Raw genomic sequence first — 24,186 nt, forward strand, 5'->3', positions numbered from 1 at the left:
TTGGTGGAGAGATGCGTTTTTTTACGATTTTTATCCACCGCAGCTTTCCACAGCTGACCGGTGCGAGGCTTTTCACCGGGTCGGCCGGTGCAGCTAATTAAAATACCGCTACCGCTTCCACCGCGACGCACGAGCTCACGAGCTCCGGTTGTAAATAAAACGTGCCCGGTTCGCACAACCCAAACCCGAACAAGGAGTAATCATTCGCGGAGGTTATTAAATCCTAAACCACCCCATTATGACCCGATCCGGGCGGAGCATAAAGTTCTCCAATGCTCGGCGACCCTTTACGATACGACCGGATTCGAAGCCTTTCATCTGGCGTTAAATGGAAGGTGAATTATTGGACGATGGTCCCCGCCGCAATTGAGAAACGCAAATTACGCTTTCTCATAAACGATGGTCAATTTACCGGACGGAACAGGTTTATTTTACACTTTGCATAAAGATCAGGGATGACATTTGACCGGATGCTGGTGTAGAAGTACATGATTTACAATGCAAACCGCCGGTGAGCAGGAATTACATTAGCGAGAATGAAACTTTAATCAAACCATCCACGGTTTATGGGCCTGAGTAATGGAATTGAAGTTTGTTATTAAGCTCTCCGACGATGAGTCATTTGGCGTTTGCTTCCTCCAAGAAAACTAATCCAATATGTCATTTGTTCGATTAGTCAAAGTGCTTTGCCTAAGTTCGCACCGGAAGCCGCGAGACATGGATTGACATTTTCCATTTTGGGCGAAATTTCGTCACGTTAATGCGCGCCCAAGGAATCGGGCGTAGGACTGTAGGACCTTTTTTCTTTCTTTTTCGTTGTGTGACAAATCTCAAACCCCACGAAATGTTCTAATTGAGTTCTGTCATTTCGGCATCAGCGGCTTTTCGTCGAGCCAGGCCAAAAAAAAAACGTCGTGACCGTCGCATTTACTTATCGCTCCACGCCAGACGGCCTGGAACCCGGCGGTTCTCGGATGACGAACAATCGCCGGTGGAAGTAGGGAGAGGCCAAGCAAACTCCCCAAACACACACACACACACACACACATACACGTCGTAAATCGTCAACGCGTGCGCGCGGAACACCCACCATCGTTGAATGTTCTGATTTTTCGCTGCCCGATGTCGATCCGATTGGCCAAAAATGGTTTGATCCGTTGATTAGTTTTTCGTGTTGCATTCTTCCGCCACCACCACCCTTCGGCCGCGCGTTTCGTCACCCGGAGGAATAAATCTTCCAGCATATGCGTACGCGACATCGCCAACAAACAGCATACGTCTTTCGTGCGGAGGGCGGACATTGTTGTCGCCTGCGGTAAGTGAAACGGTCCCGGAGGACAAAGCCCCATGTCTGCTGGATGGAGTCAATCGGAAACTTGGTTTTCTGCAGCCCGGCCGATCGATCACGCCCACGCCGACGACGATCGACAGCGTTGAAATTTAAAAAGTTCGTACGCGCAATAACCGATTGCTTTTGGACGCCGGATTTTGCAGGACCCGAGAGCTTAGCCGGTCGGTAATGGAAATGGCGATGGAATTAGATCATTCGATGCTATCGCCCGGAGTTGTGTGTGTGTGCGTTTGAAGTTGTGTTTATGCCTAGAGTAAGATTAATTACCGGGCAGGCGACAGCCAGCGGCAAACTACACTGTTGCCCTGTTGCCGAACGTCTCCTCCCTCCGAGCGGTGCGTCCGATCGACGGTGCGTCAAGATCGTGCCAAAAGACAATTAGTCTTCTGCTGCGGTCCGTGTCTGCTGCTGCTAATCACCTTGACTTAACGAGTGGCCCCCTCGGTAAGCGCAGGGCAACCCCGGCCAGCTCCCGCTGACATTTCGTATGGGCGATGATTTGTGTCGTTTTTTCTTCTATTTTCTGCGCCCCGCCAATGTTTTAGCTCCACTTCTGCAAGATCTGCAAACAATGTTGGAACGCGGCGCGGTGTCTAATCTTCGCCATAATCGGCCCAGTGGACTTCGGTGGCCTCAACCGGTGACGAGGCTAATAAGGATCAAAACTAGGGGTGGTTGTAAAGGGTAGATCTGGTACCATTTCGCTACCACCACACACATATATATGTGCCCTGGCCCTGTTTTGGTACGGAAGTGGTCCTTCTAAACCATTGTGGCATTGTAGCTTGTTCAATGTTGTTTTACTGCTAGACAACAAAGTATACAATGCTTACAATCCATCGAAATACGAGTTCAACAACTGTTTCGTCGATGAGTGGAATGTCAGTGCTCTGTCGCATGATATTTCATCGAACGTCAGATTTGTTATGATTCAAGTGTTTCTGTTATTTTTATAAAATTTAGGAAAGTCAATAGAATTTTATTATTTTTGCTAGATGATAGATTTGATTCCCGGTTTAGAACTTACAATTTTGTTAACAGATAAAATCGGTTACTACCATCCGATAAAATCAAATGGCTGTCAAGTGACATTGATCGAACAAAGCATGCACATCATTCAATTATACGGAAAATCATTCTAAAATACATAAAAATAGCTTTAAAGCATACAAAACTAGCAATGTTTATTGGTCTTGGAGTTTTACAATGCACCATAACCACATTTACTTTGTTTATTCCCTAGTTTTCGGCTTTAGACAAACCAAGATGCGTTAGAGACAAATTTGGAAGCTTAAGAGACAACAGTTGATGAGGTATTTCAAAATAAAGCGCGTTAGAGACAAAATCATTCGCTTTCGAGATAAAAATAGATGCAAACGCCTGTAAGTGATTTTTTTACTCAGGCAAAGGTTTACTTCGTTCGTTTGTTTCGTTTCGTTGTAAACGTTGTAAAAGCGAACCTAGATTCGATTGATTGTCGATCGAAGCACTCAACAAAATAGATTCGCCCCGTGAATATTCTTCGGGCGAATGAATTTTACCAATGATTAATCGAACCCAGAATGGTTCCGCCTATTCTTGGGTCCGTCCTCGGCAATGGCAATGGCAACAACCGTCACCCAACTAAGTCCAACGAACTCCCTCGACCGACCCGAAGGGCGATCGGTCGCGCCAACGCAACAATACGCTTGGGGGAAAAACTGTCCCCACGATCGCGGTGAAATAAATCAACCCCAAGCCAATGGGCAACTGACACACACACACACACGTGTGGCTTGCGATCCATCCCACCGAGGTGCCGGGAAGTGCCGGAAAATAAATAGGAAAAAGGTGTTCCAACGAGGTGTCACTCGTGTTGGTCGAACGACGGAATGGTGGTGCTACCGTAAAGTAGGAAGCGAGGGAAGGTTCCATTTTTCGCGTGGGTTTTTTCCCCTACCTCTACTACCCTGCGGCCCGAGGCAGGTTTGCGCGTAGGCCGTGGCACACTAATTTCGTCGGGTCGCGATGCGTCATGGGAAAGCGGCGGTGTTGGTTCCCGTTGCGAAGGATGATGTCACCGTGGAGTGCTTTTCTCCACCGCTTGGCCTAGGAGTTACATTGCGTTCCGATCGAATAGACCGACGTGGCATCGAACAAACTAACGGTTCGAGCGCTAAGTTGTGCGCTCCGAATCGGCAACGGTTCCGGGAGGTGGACACATTAATATTTCGATTAGCGCCACCGTCAGCTTCTTCCGCGTTCCGTGAGCCGAGGCGAGGAAACGGTCATTTCGAATGCACATTTGTCGTCCTTCACTCTTACCGCGTAGGGTTTTACAAAGTTGTTTGTTTTCGGTCCGACTTCCGCTCACTTTCGAAGTGCCCACTTCGATCGCGAAGATTGAAACGAGATCGAACGCGTGTTCAAGGTTCGTGTACACCTTGCTTTGGCTCCACCTTATTCGACCCCCTTGGTGCTTATCACCCTTTACCCCCGGTCTTCACGCTGGGTGATGCATAAATTTCAATAAATTAATGACCCCGAGAACGCACTGCCATCGGATTTAATTTAACAACCTGTAAATGTAGCCGCAACTCGACGAGCTCGGCGTGGCGCCGATGGCGACTTATGCGATTGTCATCGTCCGTGGTTCCCGCCGCACGCAAGTTGGGACGCGTTGGAAAAGTCGGCAGAAGTCGCAATCGGAACGTTCGGATCGACGGGCGGAGGCGAGCAAATAAAGCTGTCCGAGTGTAATAAAGTGGCAACAATATTTGCAAAATCGATGCATTTCCTCGGTTTCGGAGCGAAAGGAGTAGGGTTGTGGAATGAAGAAAAAAAAGATCAAATAATGGGAAAACAACGGAAAATATCCATTCTCGATGCTTGCGACAAGGAGGCAGGGAAACATAAAATACTACACCCCTGCGTCTCCCCCGGTGCTGCAAGTCTCATTAACCTCGAACCGACGCTACCGTTGGCAAGCCCAACGGTCGGTGATGATGATGATGATGATGATGCCGATTTAAATGTGTGCACTTCGACGATGGCGCACGACGGATGATAAAACTCGGGCAAAAACGGTTTCTGTCCGTTTTAGGGATCTTACCGCGTGCGCGCGCACGATCGCGTATAAGAATCCCTCCCTCGAGCGAACTGGAGGGTTATTTAAACTCCCTTATTTTCCTACCCAACGGTCACCCTCCACCCGTTCGGTTCGAGCAGAAAATGTGTCGAAAATAAAGCGATAATCATTTAATTTGCTTGTCCAATGTCCGCCCGGATTGGGACTGCCCGTTTTGATGCTCCTGCTTTGGAAGAAAGATTTCCTTTCCTTCGGCAGCTTGCTTCACGTTGTTAGCCTTTTTTGTAGGCTTGCGGGCTTTTGGGCACCTGTTTTGATTGACCCTCCGCTTTTTGGGACGCAACAAAACTGCAACTTATGGACCACGCGAGGGATCGGAACCCGCTCCCTCCGATGTCCTTTTCGGAACGACATTCTTCGACCGTGTTTTTCGGTGCACCCTAAAATCAAACCCCACCGGGGGTCTATCGTGTTCGCATCTGTTTTTTTTTCGCTGCATCCAGCTAAAGAAGGCAACCCTTAATTTAGCCATTTTTGAATGTGCCCCCCCCCCCCGACCCCCCCCCCCCCCCCTCGACGGTAGCATTTTTTGGCAAACAAATTAAAAATGAGGAAAGAATTTAAACAAGAAGTCAAGAACGAGGTTGGCGTTAGGTAATAGGATTAAGGTGGTTCCCTTTTTTTATCGTTTCACTTCCTTTTCTTTGGTGGGGGTTTTCTCCTTCGTGCCTCTTGGGGATGATTATTTCGGCCCGAAATGACGATCAACATCGGGTTTTTATTGGGTTTTGCGCACATGTTCGAGGGGTTACCTTTTCGGTTGCCTCCGGTGAGTCGATTCGTTAGTGGATTAAATGAGATGTCATCATTAGTGAGGCGCTTGAGGTCAGCATTTTATTTCGAACATTAACGACATGATATGTTAGTTAATAAATTACCAATTTTTACACACAATACAATGGAACAAATTCCATTAAAGCAATGTTTTTCACTTACTCGAACGCAACATTTACTTGTCTTCAAATGATCAATCTGTTTGGTCAACGGTTAAACGAGGTCAGCTCAATGAGACGCCTCCTAAATCACCGCAGGAAAACCCTTTCCCGATCGACGATAAGCTCAACGAAAAAAAGGCCTTTCTCTTAAGACTCCCTCTCCTCACTGGTGAACTGATGTTGATTAGATTATTTCGATCGACCGATAAGCGGCGTGTGATGGGCAAGTTTGAGCAGGGTAAGGTGCACGCTGTCGCGCAATTATCGTTAAACGCTTTTAATAAGCAAAGCAGATTCAAGCGACGCGCTCGAATGGAGGCTCGCCGATCACTTTTATCACCACCACAGCATCAGAAGAAGGTACAGACCCGCGTTTAGACCGCAGAGTTCAGCCTTTCGGGTCGGTTTCTGATGGCCAGGATGGTGTTACCAAGCAAGCAATGCTTACGCGAGCGCGCGCATAAAACAAACCCTTCGCTCGTCAAGTCGAGGTTGAGAAGAAGAGGTGAGACAAACTCGAGACACCTGCACCGACGGTTGGTGTTTTCCGTGCCACCACGTACTGGCTCGGCCACCGAAGGACAGGGAGGAATCTTCAGCCGCTTGGAATGTTCGGCCTGCCGACATGGACATGACGTTCTTGTTGCCGGAGCTGTTTACCGAGCCACCGGACGGCCATTTATCGTTGTTGCGGCCAACGGTCTTCATAAAAGCAATAATAATAACACTCATCATCATCATCATCATCGTCGTCGTCGTCTTCCACGCCGAGGCACATTCGCAGCCGCATTCAAACACTCGTGCCTCGACATCGTCCTGTTGGGCCCGTGATTTCCCCCCCCGCGATGGTTCCGACGGTCCTTAATCGGACGGCCCTTACGGAAGACGCGTGCATCGTGCGCGCATTCGGTCATAACAAATCACCTGCGCCAATGATTAACTGCCGGGTTTTGCGCAACGCCTAATCGTAAACACTTCGCGCGTGGGAGGAAAACCGGAACCGAAACCGAACGGTTCTCGGCGGAACTGGTTTGGGAATGCTCCTCGGGAAGCGTTTGCACTCGCAAATGGTGTTGCAGGTGAAGCGTTTCTGGGAAGGCGGTCGTTCGCGTGTCAAACGGAATGGTACACACGTGGATACAATTCCCGTCGGTGGTCGAAGCAGGGAGAGGAAGTTTCAACTATATTTTTCGCCCTAAACAAATGAAAAACATTGAACAAAATCGAAAAGTAGCAATAACAATTTTAACAAACATGAATCAGTCTTAAAATAATTTGAACTACTAGCTTTTAACTAGAGCTTTTAAAGATTTGAAGGGCAACTAAAATGATTGTTTGTTTTAATTCCTCACCGTTTTGACAACTCATTTAATATTTTCTAGTTAAAATAGCTTCTCTTAAAAAGCTTTAAAATTTGTTCAAAAAGCTTAAAACATTGACTGAACTTTTTATTCCTTAGGTTTCAATCAGTAGATCACCTAGAAGAATGGTTAACTACTTTGATTTATTTAATCGAAATCAGATACTCTTCCTCTCTTCTATCAATTTGCACGGCAAACATCTTCTACAGTGTTTAATCTCAATAAGGTCCCTTTCATTTCCCACCAATATCCCCTTTCCCAGAGTGAATGATTACTAATATATAAATTAAAATAATCTTACTATCGAACCACCAAACCGATGGCGACTTTCCGCGACACTATCCTTCTCCAGGGGGCGGGTGGGGGGGGGGGGGGGGGGGGGGGGGGGATCGTCGAGTCCGCATGATAAAGTACGGCGATGCCATCGGCTTGTCAACCTGCGATTGGAACGCACCTAAGCCTATGCCGACCTGTTCCCGCCCCCTCCAGAGCTCCCACCCTGTCCGGCCCCGGGGCAACATTTTGCACTAATCGTTACGATCGCCAATCGCCACTTTGGCGCTACATTGTGTGCACTTTGTACGATCGCGTTGCGTTTTTCCGATCTGTTGCAATGTTCAATCATTTATTCCTTCGCTTGCTCGTGTGTGCATCGCGCGGGGTGATTTGTCGTTGCTTGTGTGTGAATTTATTTTACTTATCTATTTTGTTTTCTCTTTTCTCTTCACCCTCTTCCAGATCAATGTCGCCGTGCAGTGCCTGAGTACCGATTTCAGCAGTCAAAAGGGTGTGAAGGTAAATATTTATCTCCTTGAACAATATTTTCCAATTATAATGTTTCTATTTACTGTTTTTAATATGGATGGAACAAAACTATTTTTAAAAACTGTGACAAAGATAAAATGAAAATCAATTTAAACATGAACCAAAGCTATCCTTAAAGAAGACTCGCATCATCCGCGAGGGGTCGAGGTTAGAAAGAAAGCGAAAAGAGAAACACTTACCCAACTCTTCGCGTTTGGCCTGCTTTGGTTTTAGAGGACCTCCCTTTCTTGGTTTTCCATCTCCGGCCCGGCACACATTCCTGTTGCCAGTGGCCCGTCATAATGCTCATAATTGATTACTTAGCCAAGTCATGGCCCCCGGGCCCCGCCACACCCTTGGCGGATCGATCACCTCCTCCCGGGCTGTTGCTTGCTCGAGCGATCGCCAATCGCGCCAAGATCGATCGGGCCAAGTGGAGCACTTATCTCGCCGTGATCTCGCGCTTTTCCTCCTTACTTCCTCCCCCCCTCGACGGGTGGGAGGAAGGGTGCCGCCGTTGGTGCACCACTTTCACGCGTTTTCACCGCCGTGACTGGACCTCGGTGAGTTTTCACCGAACGTTTCGAGGATCGCCAACCAGGTTGTCGGCTTACGAAAACCGACCGTCCGCTGCACGCACGCACCCAACGACCCCACATCGTTCTCCTTTTCTCTCCCCCTCCCCCTCCCCTTCTTGTGCCTCGTCGGGCCGCGGGGAGGCGGTTAGGCCTTTCGCTGACAGGTTTGAATGATTGAGTAGCGAGTAGTTAGTTACCGCCTGTCATCATCATCATCCCGGCGCGAAGCAGAACCAACAGATGCTGCAGCCGAAGACAGCACGGGTGAAACAATCGCATCCTTTTTGTGGCCATTTGAGAACGATCCGATGGATGGAGGCTACGTGGTTTAAAAACTGGGCCCCGCAAAGCAAATGGCCACCGTAAAAGACTCTCCACACACGCGCATACACTCACAACACCCCCAGCGGATCATTATCATTATATGATTATTTGTTCATCATCGGCAAATTATGTTGAAATTGATAATGAGCAATTACTTGCGCTGGTTTGAGGCAAACGGGCGCGCACGCCCGACGAAGAACTGTTGGCTTGAGGATGATAATTTATGGCGCGTAATGTTGTACCGAGTGCCCTCCCCGGTTGGAAGGAGGCTTTTGTTTGTGAGTTTGTTAGGTTAAGCACCCGCGTGAAGCTATTATCTCGCTCTCTCTGGAGGACTTTCAAACGCGTAATGATGATCTTACGTATTAACAACGGACCATTCTTCAGCAAGACAAGAGACCGAACGATAGCTACCCACCAGCTTATCACACTTTATTGCATCCATATCGCTAATGAGTCTGGAATACTTTTCCTCCAAATGCCAAGTTGCATTTTATGCCCCCGATAAGCGATACCATTCCGCAAAGGTTCTCCCGGTGGGTTTTATTAATAGGAATCTTTCAAAGCACCATAAAACAATCGGTGCTAATCTATCCATGTTTGTCAAATGTCACATTTGCAACGAAATTCAATCGATTTTTGTATCTGTTGCCTTTTGGGATAAAACGAAAGGAAAACGCAAACAACAGGAAACAGGTAGAATTCTTGGAACCCCAATTTTTGCGTGAATGTGGATTCCATCACCCACGGGAACTGGTGGTGGACGAAAATGGTAAACGAGAACTCTTTAGGGGTAAAAAAGGAATAACGAACGGTCCAAGAATCGTCTTAATCCAAACCCGCCACCATATGCTATCATAATCCGATCATCCGGCCCGACGGACGGAACGGCGAGATAATGAAGCCATCGCAGCAGCTCGCCTCCGACCGTGAACGTCGACAGAAGGCGAAACGTCAGAATCGTTGATTGATCAATACATTTTCTAGTAATTAACGACAAGATTAAATTTAAATATTTCTGCCCAGCTCGACTCGGTCGCGGCTCGGCTCAAGGTTGATGTTTTTCTCGCTTTTGCAGTCGGCTTTCGGCCGGAATCGATCGAAGTTCCCATGAGGTGTCTTCGGGGTCATGCGGCCAGTTTGCCGTCTCAGCGGTTTATGACATGTGCGTTCAGGTGCGTGTGTTCGCTTGATCCGTGGGTTATGCTAATGGTGATATAACGCGAACGAACCTGCCCGCTCCGTCTAGGTCGGACAGATTTCGCTTCGATCAGATCTCCCGACCGCCGGGACCTGACCGAGGAGTGGAGTTTTTGACGAGTTGACTGATACCTTCACCTCCGTTTGACTACCGCGAACCCGAGCATCGATAGTATCTATCACCTTGTTTTTCCGCGATGCTTTCCGGGGCTCGGGGATGTCTATCAACTTCCCGAATCTAGAGCATTCCCGTGCCCGTGCACGGTTTGTGTTTCGGTCGAATGGATCCCACCGATGGATTTTTCGGCCTCTTCCCCTTCGGAACAGTGCGTACCCAATTAGCGTGGCTGCATTCGAGCGTCTCGCTTAGGAATGAAATTGAATCAAGCACCAGCAGGGAGGACCAACGAAAGGCAGGATCTCTTAAAACGTCCGTTTAACTTCTTGCCCCTCGGAGAGGACAAACGTCGACCGGGGGCGGGAGGGGAGCTGCATGTCATTGGTTGGTGTTGAAGACTTTTGACATTTGATCGTACGCTCTCCTGCGGCGCACTGGTTGCTACCAGCGACCCGGCGAGCTGCCATGAACATTCCACCACCAGCGTCCACGGAACGGAGACGGAGACGTTACATCAAGATAGCGAGAACAAGAATCTACGGTTTATTTATTTTACATTATGATGGCTTTCAAGACCCGCATAGGTTGGTTGAGACCGGACATTTGCCCGCTGCACCGAACTCGGCAAGGAGTCGGCAACGGACCGAACGGGAACTACGATAAAGCAAACCAAGCGAGACCGAGAGGAAAAGACAAATGGCTGGGAGAAAGAAAAAAAACAACACCCCTTGAGGGGAAGGAAGAAGCTGAGACAAAAAGGCATCATCCCAGACACCGAAATAGGGATCGCAGACTCCGGCATCGGATGGGAAAAACTGACCGCGCGGGGTGGACGAGGTCCAAGTCAACCATTTTTATCTGGCTGTCATTTGAGATAAATCCATGAATGAACATATTATAATATCTATAATCATAAGAGAAAAGCAAACCAACTCATGAGCAAAATAAAGCAGGACCGTTCGGTCCGTTCCTAAGCTCTTCCTTCTTTTTCAACTCTTGCCCAACGGAATCGACAGGTGTTCGGGAGTCCTCTTGGGATTGGGAAAAAGACGCACAGAAAATACAGGAAGAAATGGGATACGTTAATGTTGGTAAAGAGGAAAAAATACCAACCGAACGGACACGCGGGCGGCGTGAGAAGACAAATCAATGACGGGTGACGATAAAATAAACCAAGAAACCGACTGACCAAACAGCGCTGGAGAAGCAAACGATGGGAAAATGCTCAAGACGCGCAGGATGACGAAAAGAATAGTAACGAAGCAATGAGAAAAAATTGTAAGGAAGGATCTTTTACCCTCGGATCGTACATTAAAAGCATTCGATCGTAATCGTTTGTTTATCTAGGACGCTTCGATGTGAGAACTAAGCGAAGGGTCCTTAAAACCCGTTGCCAACTGTCGTCACCGGCAGGAGTCGTCCTTCGTAGGAGTTGAAAGAGCAATGATTGATATTTATGTCACAGTACAAAAAAGGGTTCTTAAAAAAAATGCTTGATATGTTTAACCCTTCCACACATTATTGACTCAATTGTATGTGTTTTCTATCCTTCCAGGGCTTACCGCTGCATCTACAGATCGACACATTCGAGGATCCGCGGGACACGAGCGTTTTCCATCGGGGATACTGTCAAATTAAAGTATTTTGTGATAAGGTAAGCATTTCGTTCATTCACTGCTATCAACAGGACGCATGTTCGCAAACAATTAACCCTCCTTGCTGATCCTTCGCCCTTCGGGGCTTCGTGTGCGATCGCATTTTCGCCCGCACCTTTTAGCGTACGGCATGGCGGTAGTTGTAGTGGCTACTATTAAAACGATATTACGCTTCGCTTGCGGTAAATCCCATGCGCGCTTCCCGGCGAGCCGGTGGCCTTAGCAGCCATCAGCCATTCCCAGCGGCGGGGAAATTCGAATGCAAATTAATGATAATTTTATGTTGATACTTCATCATCGTACGGCAGAACGAACCGTTCCCGAAGGGGGTGAGTCAATTGAATCGGGCCCAACAGAGAGGGAAAGGCCACGTTGTCGCCACAATAATGCCGCAGGACGTCCCCAGGACGACGTTCCCAACCCCCCCTGCGGTGGGGGGGAGAGAAAAGGGGAAACACATTGTTGCGAAGGGGTTTTCCATGGACGCTTTCGAAGTTCGCTTGCGGAGTGCACTACCGAAGGGCTAAGGGGTTAATCGATTAAGCTGACGCCGCCACGTCGTCGGGTGTCGATCGATCGGTCGGTCGATCAAATGGTTCGATCGGTTTACCCCTGCGTGTGTGTGTGTGTGTCCCTTCGTGATCGTCGGGCGCCATTTTGACGCGCTGCCCGGCCACACTGTCTGCAATTATACGCAATTTGTTCTATAATTGATGAAACGACAGCTCATTAAAGGGACATTGGACCGAAATTGGTGCGCGTCCGTGAGTGTTTTTGCTTCGTGTGTGCATGTGTGTTTGCCACGGCAAGTCATGGCGATACTTTTCGGATAGGCTTCGGATGGAGAGGAAAGAAAACGACACACCCCGGGTTAAACACACGTACACGCGTTCCGATCGAAACGGTGAATGATGGAGGTCATCGCAACCGATTGTTGTGCCACATCCGGGGGCAGAGGGCCCAAGGGAGGGACAAGTGATTAAAACAGAAAACACGCATGCACGCACGAACGCACGCATCGCAAAATGGCCGCCACTCTTCGGACAATGGACATCCATCGCGTTTTCCGCGGCGAAATCGAAGTCCGTCCAAGTCTTAAATGGTGCGATTCGTTGCTGGTCAATAAACTTCTCCACCTGTTGGAGCGGGAGGGAAGGGGTTTAATGTGAGGTGTCACTTAAGCACGACACGATTAAACGGATCCGATCGTCGTTCAACCAGCGCGCTCCAATTAAAGTACGGATGGAGAAATTAGAACGCGTTAAAATGGCGACGCGAAAGGAAAGGATTCCGTTTCGAGCAAATGCGATCACTTGCGCTCCACGGAGGTTGTTCTATTTTCTTTGGGGTTTTTCCTAAAGCCACCCTAAAGAGGACGCAGCTCCGAGCGAATGGAGCGGATGAAGTCATAATGCCTAGGTATTAAAAACGCCAGTTTTACCGCAACGAATCGCGCTGTCCGATAAAAAGTAATTATTATTGTCACTCCGGCACTGGCCGAGACAAGCGCGTGTGTGCGTGTATGTGTGCTTTTGCTCGGAATCCTGGAGAGCCAGCTCATCGCAGCTAACATCATCATCATCGTCGTCGTCGGGTGTAGTTCGAGGCGATTTGCATAAATACTGACCACCTCCTTCGGCGACTCGGTGATGCACTCCGATGTGCCTAAGCCTGGCTCCGACACTACGGTTCGACATCTACGACGTGGCCGACATTCTACCGGTCAAGTGTGCGCTCCGCTTCACGCTCCTCCTCGTTCCCGGAATCCGCGCAGGACCTCGCGTACTTTACGAGAATGGCATCGCCGGCATGAGAAAATGGGTACACGGTGCGCAAATCAAATTAATGGCAAATGTTACCCTTTGGAGATCGCCTCCAAACGATGACCTCACAAAGGGGGTTGGCCCGATCCTACCGCTAGAGATGGTAATCTCCCGTGAACAAGCGCATCGTTGTTTGTTGTGCTCAGATGGTTCGCCCTCCCGCTGGGCAATAATTGATGGCAACTCATCGCCGACGATGTATTCTCGCTCAACTTTGTATGCGCCCGATCATCCAAGCCAAGGGTCGAACGGGATGACCGGAATGTCATCGGCTCACCCGAAACAAAAAAAAAGCACACACACGCACTTGCCTTGACCGAACGCCGAAAACCCTCCAGCTTATTATCGCCGATCTCATTACGCCCTTATTCATCGTCTAAACTTTCCATTTCGAAGGAACGGCCCCGAGGAGTTGGAGGGTGCTGGTCTATTATGAAACGCACGCCACACGCTCGCCCGAGGCATTGCCATGGCCTGGCCCAGTTAGCTTTTTTTTGGAAGCGCCGTAAGGCCCTAGGGGTGCGAGGCTTCCGAAACACCAACCGGGATGCGATCGAGCGGTTGTCGATCACCGGAATGGTAAGACCTTCGATTGAGACGTGACTGTGACAGGTGTCAGGAAAAGAGTTCGAAAGTCGAAAAATCGATAGGCCGTAGTCGATGTCACAAGGAACTCTGTGTGTCTCCGTCTAATCCGCAGCTAATGGAGTCGAACAAATCAGTGGTTGGCCTAATCTCTGACCACTCTGTCCAGATCAAGCGTCTCGCTCTCGGACGGTGATATGCAACGCTGTAAACCGCTAGCTGCACTCCGCTATCACCCTGACACCATCGTCGCTACGATGTAGTGTAGGAGCCTGAGTGCGAACTCATTTGAATAAATTAATAAGAAATTTTTATGCAAAATCAAAATCGCTTACTGGTGTGGATGCATGAGTGGATGAAAATGAGTATGAGCTGCGGAGAACGTTCCAATCCCGGTAGTGGCGTGTACGGTACGTGTTCACTATCAGCAAAAGTGTCCACCACGAGACAACGACAACGATGACGACGACCCGCAGACATCGACCTGCCGGGAGGAAGTACACGGGTGCATATTCACGATACCGATTAGTTTTAATTGCCCACCGTGACAGGCTGGGAGGACATTCTTATTCCCGTACGTGTGCGTGCATCGAATCCAAGAAGAGACATTGAAAACAATTTAAAAAAAAACAGCAGAAAAATAGAGGAAGAGAAAAACAAGCAACCAACATGGAGGAAAAATAAAATTCTCCCAACGACACACAACACACGTTCACATTCTACCGCGGGTGCAGCATTATAAAATCATTTAATTGAGCCATTTATATATTAATTATTCATTTTTATCGCCACCAAACCACGGAAGGCACTGTACACACACACACACAAAGTCACTGCCACCGTCGATGCAAGATGGCTGTCGCGCCAGTGGTCAGCAGATGCTGCGCATTCATTCAGCACCGCATGGCGACACGGATGGCGCTAATGACCAATCGGAGAGGAGGTTTCCCCCGGGAGGGGGAGGGAAAACGGGGGACTATTGGGGCCTTTTCCGCCTTTTCTTATCTCCTCCTCTTTTTTTCCCCTTGAAGCGGTAAAGGAAATAATCCCACAAGTACTTCTCAATCCGTAAAACCACTTTTCGTCTGTCATTCCGTGCGTGCGCGTGTGTGTACGTGTGTGTGTTTGTGACCTAAGTACACATGTAGTACATACGATAAAAATGACATGGGGACATTTGCAAAACGTTCCATAGTAGAAACAGATGGCGCTTCGGAGGAATCGAAAGAAGGGGAAAGAAAATAAGAGGCAAGTTGAGCCCATTCACAATATTTCGACACAACGATGCAACGCGCATGCAGGTGCATACACACACACACACACACACACACACACACACACACCCGATGTTGTCCCTCCCTTTGGGTCGTCCCGGGTTTTGGGTTGCGTGGTTCCGCAAGCGCTTTGCTCCACGAGGATTAAAATGCATAAAACTTTATATCAATCGTGCCCATTCCCTCATCCACCTCCCTGCCAACCACTTCCTCCCCCGGGTGCAGTCATTTACAAGCGCGACACACTTGTAAATGTGCGCAGGCCTATTTATATGTGGTTCGCCACCAGGCACACACCGTTTGGCCACTTGTCAGCCCCCGAGCTGCAAGTCGCCGATATCGTAAAAATAAACAAGCCCGCAACGGATTGCGGCATCCGCCCTGGGTACCGACCAACGCCAGCCCTTCTTCATATCCCCTCCCCGGTGTCGGTGTTGTCGACAGGACCGTGCGCCAAGTGGCGCGCAAGTCTGGAGTAACAATTTTTCAATAAATTTTATTGAAGCGATAATGGCCGCTAGTCATGATTTCTGAAAAGGAAGCAGGTTACATTGATAGATGGCAATGGCATGGGGACTGTGTCGCTCAATGTGCGTGTGTGTCACCCGTGTCCACGGTCAACTCTCATGGTCCACATCGGGCGGAACGGGTCCTGTTTGGTCCATCCTTCCTCGTTGTCCCTTAAGTTTTGTTCTCCTTCTTTTCGCTGTGGAACGGTGGAAACCTTGTCCGATTGCTCATTACTTTCGCACGTTGGCCAGAAGTAACAATGTTCTGACATTTCCGCGCCACCTTCCCACCATCCCGTGCAGATCCAGTTTATTTTTTTTCGTTTTCTGTTCTCCTTGTCTTTGCTTCTTTTTTTCACAACCGCTGCTTGTCGCTAATGAGCTGTATGGATTGAACTTCCGTTTCATGTTTTTTATTGTAATATTTATTTTTTCGATAATGTTTCCACCGTCCACCGTCCACGAACGGCCCTTTTTACCTGCTAACAATTGTGACGGAACGTGTCTTTTCCACGAGATGTCCAAAGCGAAACACAATAGGAACAAAACATTCAAGACTTTGCAGCGGGATGACTTCTGCACAAAAGACAACCGAGGAAAAAGGACAACGAACTAAACGGACACCGTTTTTCATTCGATTTGTTTTTGTTGCGCCGCTGCACTTTTCATTAGTGATTTTCCACCCGGTCCATAATGACAATGTACGGCGTGCGTGAGAGTATGTCCGGCAAGCGTCAAAATTGGCTACCACGGAACACTTGTCTGCACGTTTTTTTTTTCACTTTCCCCACCCCATGCTTTGCCTTCCCGTTGCGGACTCAGAGTGAAGGCGAAGAAACAGAAAACCGATCTCGCGATCGTAATGGTTAGTTTTTATTTCCAAGCATTAAATTAAGATATCCATCTGCGCGCTCAGTTTCGGCAGCCCATAAAACATAAGACCGCCTGGAGCCCCGGAGTCTGCGTGCGCGTGAGTTGCGTCCCATCAGCATCAAGATTTATTGGCCAGGGCTCTCGAGCCGCATTCGTTCGGCCCATCGTGGTCGCCATCGTTAGCGGGACGTTTTCTAATAAATCTATTAAGTACCATACCGATATGAACCGGCGTGCAACTCGAGCTCCGGGATTCCTGGAGCGCCGAGCCGAGCCGGGCCGGGAAGCGAACTATCTGATCGGCACACTGTGCGACTCGCGCGGACTAATCGATCTTTTTCGCGGCGGCAATAAATTTCGCAAACAAAACCCCCTCCCCGAACGAACGCATCTTTCTTGTGCGATCTTCACCGAACGGGAGAATGGGTTAATAAAAATCGCTCTCGAACGTGATCCCGGGTGGTGGGTATCTAAATTTCCAACGCAAAATGTGTTTCCTCGCGACTACTGCACCTGCGGACGCTGCTCGGTTTGGGTTAAGCCCCATAAAACCCATCTCATCGCTGACCACGGCTTAGTTTTCCCTCCAGAAAACACGCCGAAGGGGGTCATCAGTGTGATGATAGTGTTTTATATTGTCTTTTTCTCCGCCACAATTCCACCGACCCGCACCACTCTAGTAGAGGTTTTATCACTAGTTTTACCTATAAACATTTATTCGTTCCATTTCCCATCCCCTGAAAACGCTCCAATCGCCGAGGATCGCGAATGATCGGAACCAACGCGGGCCACCGTATGTAAATTATTGGTTTGATTTTTGTGATTTATACCGCGCTGATAAAGCGCTCCGAAGCTGACCCCAAAAAAGGGAAGGAGCTGCAGCGGAATGGGGTCGGAATATTTATGCAAAAATGGCAGCTCAGTCGGGGAGGTTCGGTACTTTCTTCAACACAACAATACCACCATCCATCTGGTCTCGTGTTTGAAGAGAATAGAACGATCCAAAAGGGGGAGAAGAGGAAGGACGGGGGTTCCTTCGGGTCGATCACACATCATTCCGCGGCGTCAATATATGGTGCGCGCGATTAGATCTCCCTTTTCTTCCTTCCTTCCTTCCTCGGTTTCCTTTGTTACAGCGGCATAATGCGGCGATTCGGAGCTGCATTTCGCAACAGTTATTTATGCCGGCCATTTGCATGATAAGAAGTCCATCTTCATCGATCGGCCGCAACGGAGAAACGGCACGGTACCCCTCCCGTTCGCACACACAATGCCCGTAGGGCCCATTCCACGTGTTTAAACGAAAGACTCTCGCGCGCGTATCGAAAAAGCGACGAACCCGGTTTGTAAATACATCTTTTTGCTCGGGTGAAAATGCTTCACTGCGGGAATGTTCCTGACAAAACACACCGATGTGTGTGTGTGTGTGTTAGTGTGTATGTGTGTCCATTAGTGGACAGCCGAAAATTGCCAATTACGCGTGTCGGCTGCAGAGTGTCAAAATATGACAAACTTCTGCTTCATGCGAATGGAGTTGTGCGTTTCTCCATGCACTCACCTGGAGAGAATTATTCACCCGTTCGTTTCTTGCGCTTCCGCTTGCTCGCGCAAACGTATTTCTTCACTTCAAAGGAAGAATCCAAGAAACAGGAATTCGATGGCGAAGGTGTAAAAAACAGTTAAAAGCCCTTCGCATAACCGTAACCACTTTGCGCCCCTGCCGTTGTCGTCGCGGAGTTTTGGATGCTTTTAGGAAGTGTTCAAGAACTTTTTTTCCGTTCCGGCGCATGGTTGGAGTTTCGGTTACATTTGGCTGCTCCGAAGCAATCATGTTTTACAAGCGTTTACATGTGCAACGCTGATCGAACGCATTCCGTGCTGGGGGATTATTTCGGAGGTTAATGTCTTTCTCACGACTTTTCGTGCGGCCAATGGCAGGGGGTTGTAATTTTGAGTCCCTTAAATGGTCAATGGTTGGGGTTGCATTTTTCAGACAGTGACAAACTATTGTTTACAATGTCAAAATTAACTTTCGAGTGAAATATTAAGTTTTGTTGCAGTTCATTGTTGTTCATACTTCGTTCGGGAAAGCTTGTGGTATGTTAAAATTTCCCTTTCTGTCACTCGAAGGGCAGTAAAAACGATCGACCAAACACACGCGGGGCCACACGGGTGGTTATGATGAATGTAAGACAACATAATTCTCATGTTGGCGAATAATTGCGCGGCACGGCGTCTTACACGCGCCTGTATCTGCATTCCATCCATCCCTCCCCCTCCGAAGATTGCACACAGGGGATAGGAAAATCGGAAAAGCTTGATCAGTGAAGCGGAGCACGGAATGTGACCGATCCGAACCGAGTCGGCTCCGTCTTGGTAAATGTTTATTAAAATCCCATTATTCTTTCATTTTGCATCGCCTTTATATTGCACAAGCTGATCGATGTGTGTCCTTGTGTGTGTGCGTGAGGGTAAATTTGTACTTATGTGCTGATAACGGCGCTACCTCTTCAAGGCCACCCTCTCTGGAGGTCCGCTCGGTCCTCATTGTGCGGTCCGCTTCTTATGGCTCGCGCATATTGTGCCCTCCGGGCGAAGGGCATGCTTTTATGCGGAGCGCACTTTTATGGAAGTGTTTATTAGCGTTGCGAAACACCTACCTAGTCTGCTCGAAGCTTAGATAATAAACGCCACGGGATGATGAGTCAGACGCACACAATATTATCCGCACCAGAATCGATCGGAGCGAAGGTTGCGGGAATCGAAACGAAAACAAAACAGAAAGGTGGGCATTATGTAAAAATCCCGAACCCCCGGACCGGATTCCGCCCGGATCGGTGCGCGCGTTGCGTTCCCCCCGCTGCTGTTGCGTAAATGGCCACGCTGCGGAACGTCAAAGTGACACTTGTCCACCGGCGGCGACAGTTGCAGGTGTTCGCATCGGGCCGCGCCACCAAATAGAGTCGCAAAAGGATCTCGCCCGGTCCTCGCCCGATGAGAATGGCCGCTGGGGACAACATTAAATGGGGTGTAAATGTTGTAGCGCACTCCCGGGCTTAAGGTTTCCTCCGCGGCACGCTAGAAACCCGATTCCCGGGGCGCGCTTCTTCTCTCGAGCGAGGGAAGTTGTCAAGAAGGAAAGTTTTTTCAAAAGCTAGAGCATAAAATTCCCCCCTGTGGTGACGTTTGTCCAGCCCCCATCCTGGCTGGAGTGTGTGTGGATTAACGGGAACAGATTGTCTTTCGACTACTGGGACAGCTCGTTCCAAACAACCTGACAGTGTCGGGTGTTTTTATGCACATGTGTATTTATTTGTTGATATCCTCGATCTTTGAAGCGCAAGGTGGTGCCTTTGCAGTTTGCTATCGCAGTTGAAACACTTGCTCCAAGTGTCGCGATCATTATCATCATTCTGGGTGACATCGGTGTCATGTGCCGTTTCTGCTTGTTTCTTCATTACACGCTGCAGTAATCCTTTTGCTTTAGATTAGAGATTATTTTATTCTTAACCACATGATTTGCAACTTTAAATCACAAAAGTTCTTACTCCAAGCACAGGATGTTTTACTTCAAATCTCGAGATTTTTGTTGTAAACTGTAAACTGATTTTGAATTGACATGTGTTTCACAACACTTTTGTAATTAAGTAAAAGGAAAATAGTTTTCTAAAAAAGTTTTACGTCGAGTGTGGTGCAGTTTATGACACATTCTACAGCTTTTACTATACCACCTGACCAAAAGTGTAAGCAAACCTACACAACTACTACTTAATGCGAAACAGCACCGAGAAAACGGCGAAGCTGCAAACAAACCGAAGGGCTATTCTTCATATGGAAAAGCGCGTGCAATAGAAATGCAGCATGTTGCATAGAAAAAGAGAATAATTTCATTCATCTGATTAGCCGCTTCCGCTCCCGGATGATCCCTTATGGTGCCCTTAATGGACGGCCCGGCATTCGCGGCCATAAAACTCTGAAATAGTTACTCCACGAGCGCGCTTACTTCGTAGTGCTCCCCGGGGGGGTTATACACCGATTGGCGGAACCTGTTGCATGGTTGTAAAACCATTTCCTTCTGCGTTACTCTCATGTGTGTGTTTATTTTTTCTTCCTTATCCTGCAAGACGACCTAGTGCACCGTTTCGTCTTGGCAATCGCATATATATTTTACGCCGTAATTTGCAATTTAACTCCCATTCGCTCGATCGGGGGCAAATGCATCGCGCTGGCAAGAGAGTAAGGTGCAAGCAAAGAGAGAAAAGAACCTAGATTCCACCGATGGTCGATTTTTTATCTGCAAGAAAAAAACCACCTGGCTTCTGCCAGAGTCATGGTCATCGATGGGGCCGAGCTTATACGCCGGGTTCTCTATTTGCACTGCGCTTTATTAGGGAACCCCTCCGGGTTAAGCATGCAATGTAGCAAACGAACGGCAAGCGATGACGGGAAAAAAGTAAACCAAAACCACCGGACTTCATCCCGCAAGAGTAGTAAAATTTTATAAGTCCATTTTTAACCCCCTTTTCATTAGTGCGGACACTGAAATAAGCTCACCGATGCGGACACGGACACGACGCCACTGGAACACGACAAAGATGTTCCATAATGTAATGATCATCATAATCATAAAAACACATTTCACAGTCCCGAAGGGCACTGCCGATCGGGGCATGATGGGATCAGTTCACATTAAACCCACCGCGAAAAGGCTTCTGCGAGGTAGCGAAGCGAAAGAGATGCGCACTGAGGAAAACACACACACACACACACCTACCGAGGCGGATGCTGGGGCCGCTAACGGAAAACGGTAACTCTTTGCCGTCAGCCTCCAAGGCTCTTGTTTCGCTTCCCAAGGCCGGAACTTGTGCGTGGAAATGCAAAATGGCATTCATCATGAGGCTTCCAGTGGCCCAAAGCCCCGTTTTGTTGGGAATGCGGCACAGAACACATTTTATTGTGTCAATCATTGGAGCGCAAGCATCAATCATTTGCTTAATCGTTTCCGCTGCAATTTTTCTCCCGCGAGGGTAAACGCACACAGTGCACTCGCTTCGCATGCGCTACGGGGCGAGCGGTTGGTTTCCCTTTGCGGACAAATTGGTTTTAAGAAGATTTCCCTGCCGGCCGAAGGATGGAAGCCAACGGTGAGCGGAACGTGACAGACTAACACACTGGGGAACACAAATTCTTCCCAAACGCACAAACAACCTCAGCTGACGCTACTGACATGCGCCTTCGCTACATGCACTAACGGAACTGTCAAAATACGGCTGAGGCAGCGATGCGCCCTGGCCATAATTAATATCTCCAAGCGACTTCTATATACTTGTACACCAACTGTGTAGCCCGCGGGATAACGCCGACCGCGTCCGATACGAGCGCCTGATGTTTAGTCAACTAATCTCGCCACACCGAACCCTCTGTTTTTCAAATCCTTACAACAGGTGGTCCCCCAGGATGGGGTAAGGGAAAGCTGTGAGCCCCTGTATAGGGTGGCAAAGTTGGTGGGGGATCAATTTGTTCCAGCCGTACCGCGGGCGAACGGGCAGTGGAAGGGCACGCACGGTGGAAGGATAGAAATTAATATAATCATAAATTATGCACGCGGCTTGATGTGGCGTAGGAACGAACGCGCGGCGACGCGATACGCTTCCGTCCTGCACCGAAACAAAGAGAATGGGTGATGGGGGAGGAAAAGAGGACCACTGGGGAGGGGGGAGTTCTTATTGCGTGCTCCACGCCAAAGTAGTATCCCTCACGCGCGCACCAGGCGACGGACTTTGGAGCGGAGGTTGCGCTTAAAATTACACCTTCCGAGGGCGAAAGTGCACGGACCCCGCCCCGCGGCACTCCCTCCCGGGACGCGGTAACTGCACTTTCCGACACACACGCACGCACGCATGCACACTCCTTGCTGCAATCCGACACATTGTAACGCGAACTCGGCGTGTGGTAGTTCGCGCCAAGGATTCAAACGAAGGAGGCCTCCACATGATCGCATGATCGTTCGATGATTAATCGATTGGTCGAAGCGAGGTCAACGTAATGGGAGGGAGAGAGGGAAGGGTGGAAACACCCGCTCGATGATTCCCGTGGTTCCATTTCCGGTCCGAAAAATCCCGTTGCCTTTGGGCAACCGGCACAACATTGTCGGATGGTGCCGACGCTCTGCCTTTTCAAAACTCAATTCGCGTGGAAAAATACGTTAATGTTTGTTTTTATCTCCTCGCAACCTTCCCGTCCGTATGTTGCAATCTTTCTCGTGACAGAATCACAGACGGATCATGGCGTAGCTCACTCATGCCCAATCGGCGCTGGAGCAATTTGTCGTGGTGAAGCGTCTTGAAGCGCCTTTTGCGTACTTCTTTCCTTTCTCCTTGTTGTTTTGGTTTGGTAACTATTGCTTCTAAGGCTCGAACGCACCTTCACGCGCTCGTCCGCGTCGTTCGGATTGGAGTGGATTAATAAAATCATTTGAAAACCCATTACCGCGACTGACAGCGGTGGAAAATTACATTGCACTTACAACCAGCTACCCCAACCTGCCGCCAAGGTCCGGACCCTTGTTTCGGTTGAATATGGCGAAAAGCGAAGCCATGCGCTATGAGAATGGGATGTCTCTGCCTAATCCCCCCCATCCTCAGGTTGGTCATCTGATGTGGCGCAATCTCCCCGAACGACCACGATCGACCCGTGTATGTGTGTGTGTGTGAGGCACCATTTTCTCCCTCCCGCGGCTCGCGATCTCTCCGCGAATGCAACAATATTTTAGCCATTTTTAATGAAGATAAGCCTCGTATAATCTGCGCTATAAAAATGAAAAATATCTACATCGCGCATAGGACGTGCATTTGATCGTTTGGCCGGACCCCGCGTCGCCTGCCTGCCTGCGTCCTCTCCATCCCTTACCGTTGACCCAACCCGGGTGCAGGTTGTGCAGTTTGAAAATTCCTCAACGCAACTGCAATAGACACACACACACAGTTATCCTATCTGGCTGCGGGGGGGGGGGGGGGGGGGGGGGGTTGGGAAGTAGAGTGACGGTGGAAAGACACCTTGTTTACCGGTTTAACTAAATTTCCTCGGCGTATCCGCTCGGAGGGTCGATGCATAATGCGATGCGGGAAACTTTGTTTCGTGGAAACGGCACCTAAGCGTTTCCTAGTAACAAGATCGGGGAGGGGCGCGAGAATGTGGTGAGGGAGATGAGATCACCCGGCCGGAATGAGGTCATTGTAGCATTTAGAAACGGTGGATTATGGGCGTCAAGATTTTATTACAATGCTACAAATCGTGAAACGATAATAGTTGCGGTTTTCCCGCGCTTCGGGAAGGTTAACATTTTACGAACATGCTTCGGGGAACTGTTATCGTTAAGCAGAAGGCGTTAAACTGGGGGTCAATTAGTTAATCTCTTCTCTCCTTTCCTTTCTCACGCGCAGGGTGCCGAACGTAAAACACGCGACGAGGAGCGGCGGGCGGCGAAGCGCAAGATGACCGCCACCGGGCGGAAAAAGCTGGACGAACTCTACCATCCGGTCGTCGAGCGGTCCGAGTTCTACGGCATGAGCGACATGATTAAGCCGGCGGTCCTATTCTCCCCCTCGGAGGACATCGATAAGGTAAGGGAGAAACCCCTTTTTGGTTATGTTGTTTATTGTTTTACCAC

General features: G+C 48.9%; 2 protein-coding genes across 2 annotated transcripts in view; one reads left to right on the forward strand and one right to left on the reverse strand.

The window, feature by feature from the left end:
- The window catches only part of LOC131263975 (aspartate--tRNA ligase, cytoplasmic), a 210,262-nt gene that overhangs the window by 184,726 nt on the left and 1,350 nt on the right, over nucleotides 1-24,186 (reverse strand). The gene's annotated exons all lie outside the window — the stretch shown is intronic.
- Nucleotides 1-24,186, forward strand: part of LOC131263969 (protein grainyhead) — a 133,491-nt gene that overhangs the window by 106,595 nt on the left and 2,710 nt on the right. Inside the window, exons 9-11 of the mRNA XM_058266257.1 lie at nucleotides 7,513-7,569; nucleotides 11,354-11,452; nucleotides 23,960-24,139. Coding sequence (XP_058122240.1) covers nucleotides 7,513-7,569; nucleotides 11,354-11,452; nucleotides 23,960-24,139 — 336 coding nt within the window. The remainder of the gene's footprint in view (nucleotides 1-7,512; nucleotides 7,570-11,353; nucleotides 11,453-23,959; nucleotides 24,140-24,186) is intronic.

Source organism: Anopheles coustani, chromosome 2, assembly GCF_943734705.1.
Source record: "Anopheles coustani chromosome 2, idAnoCousDA_361_x.2, whole genome shotgun sequence".
NCBI lineage: Eukaryota > Metazoa > Arthropoda > Insecta > Diptera > Culicidae > Anopheles > Anopheles coustani.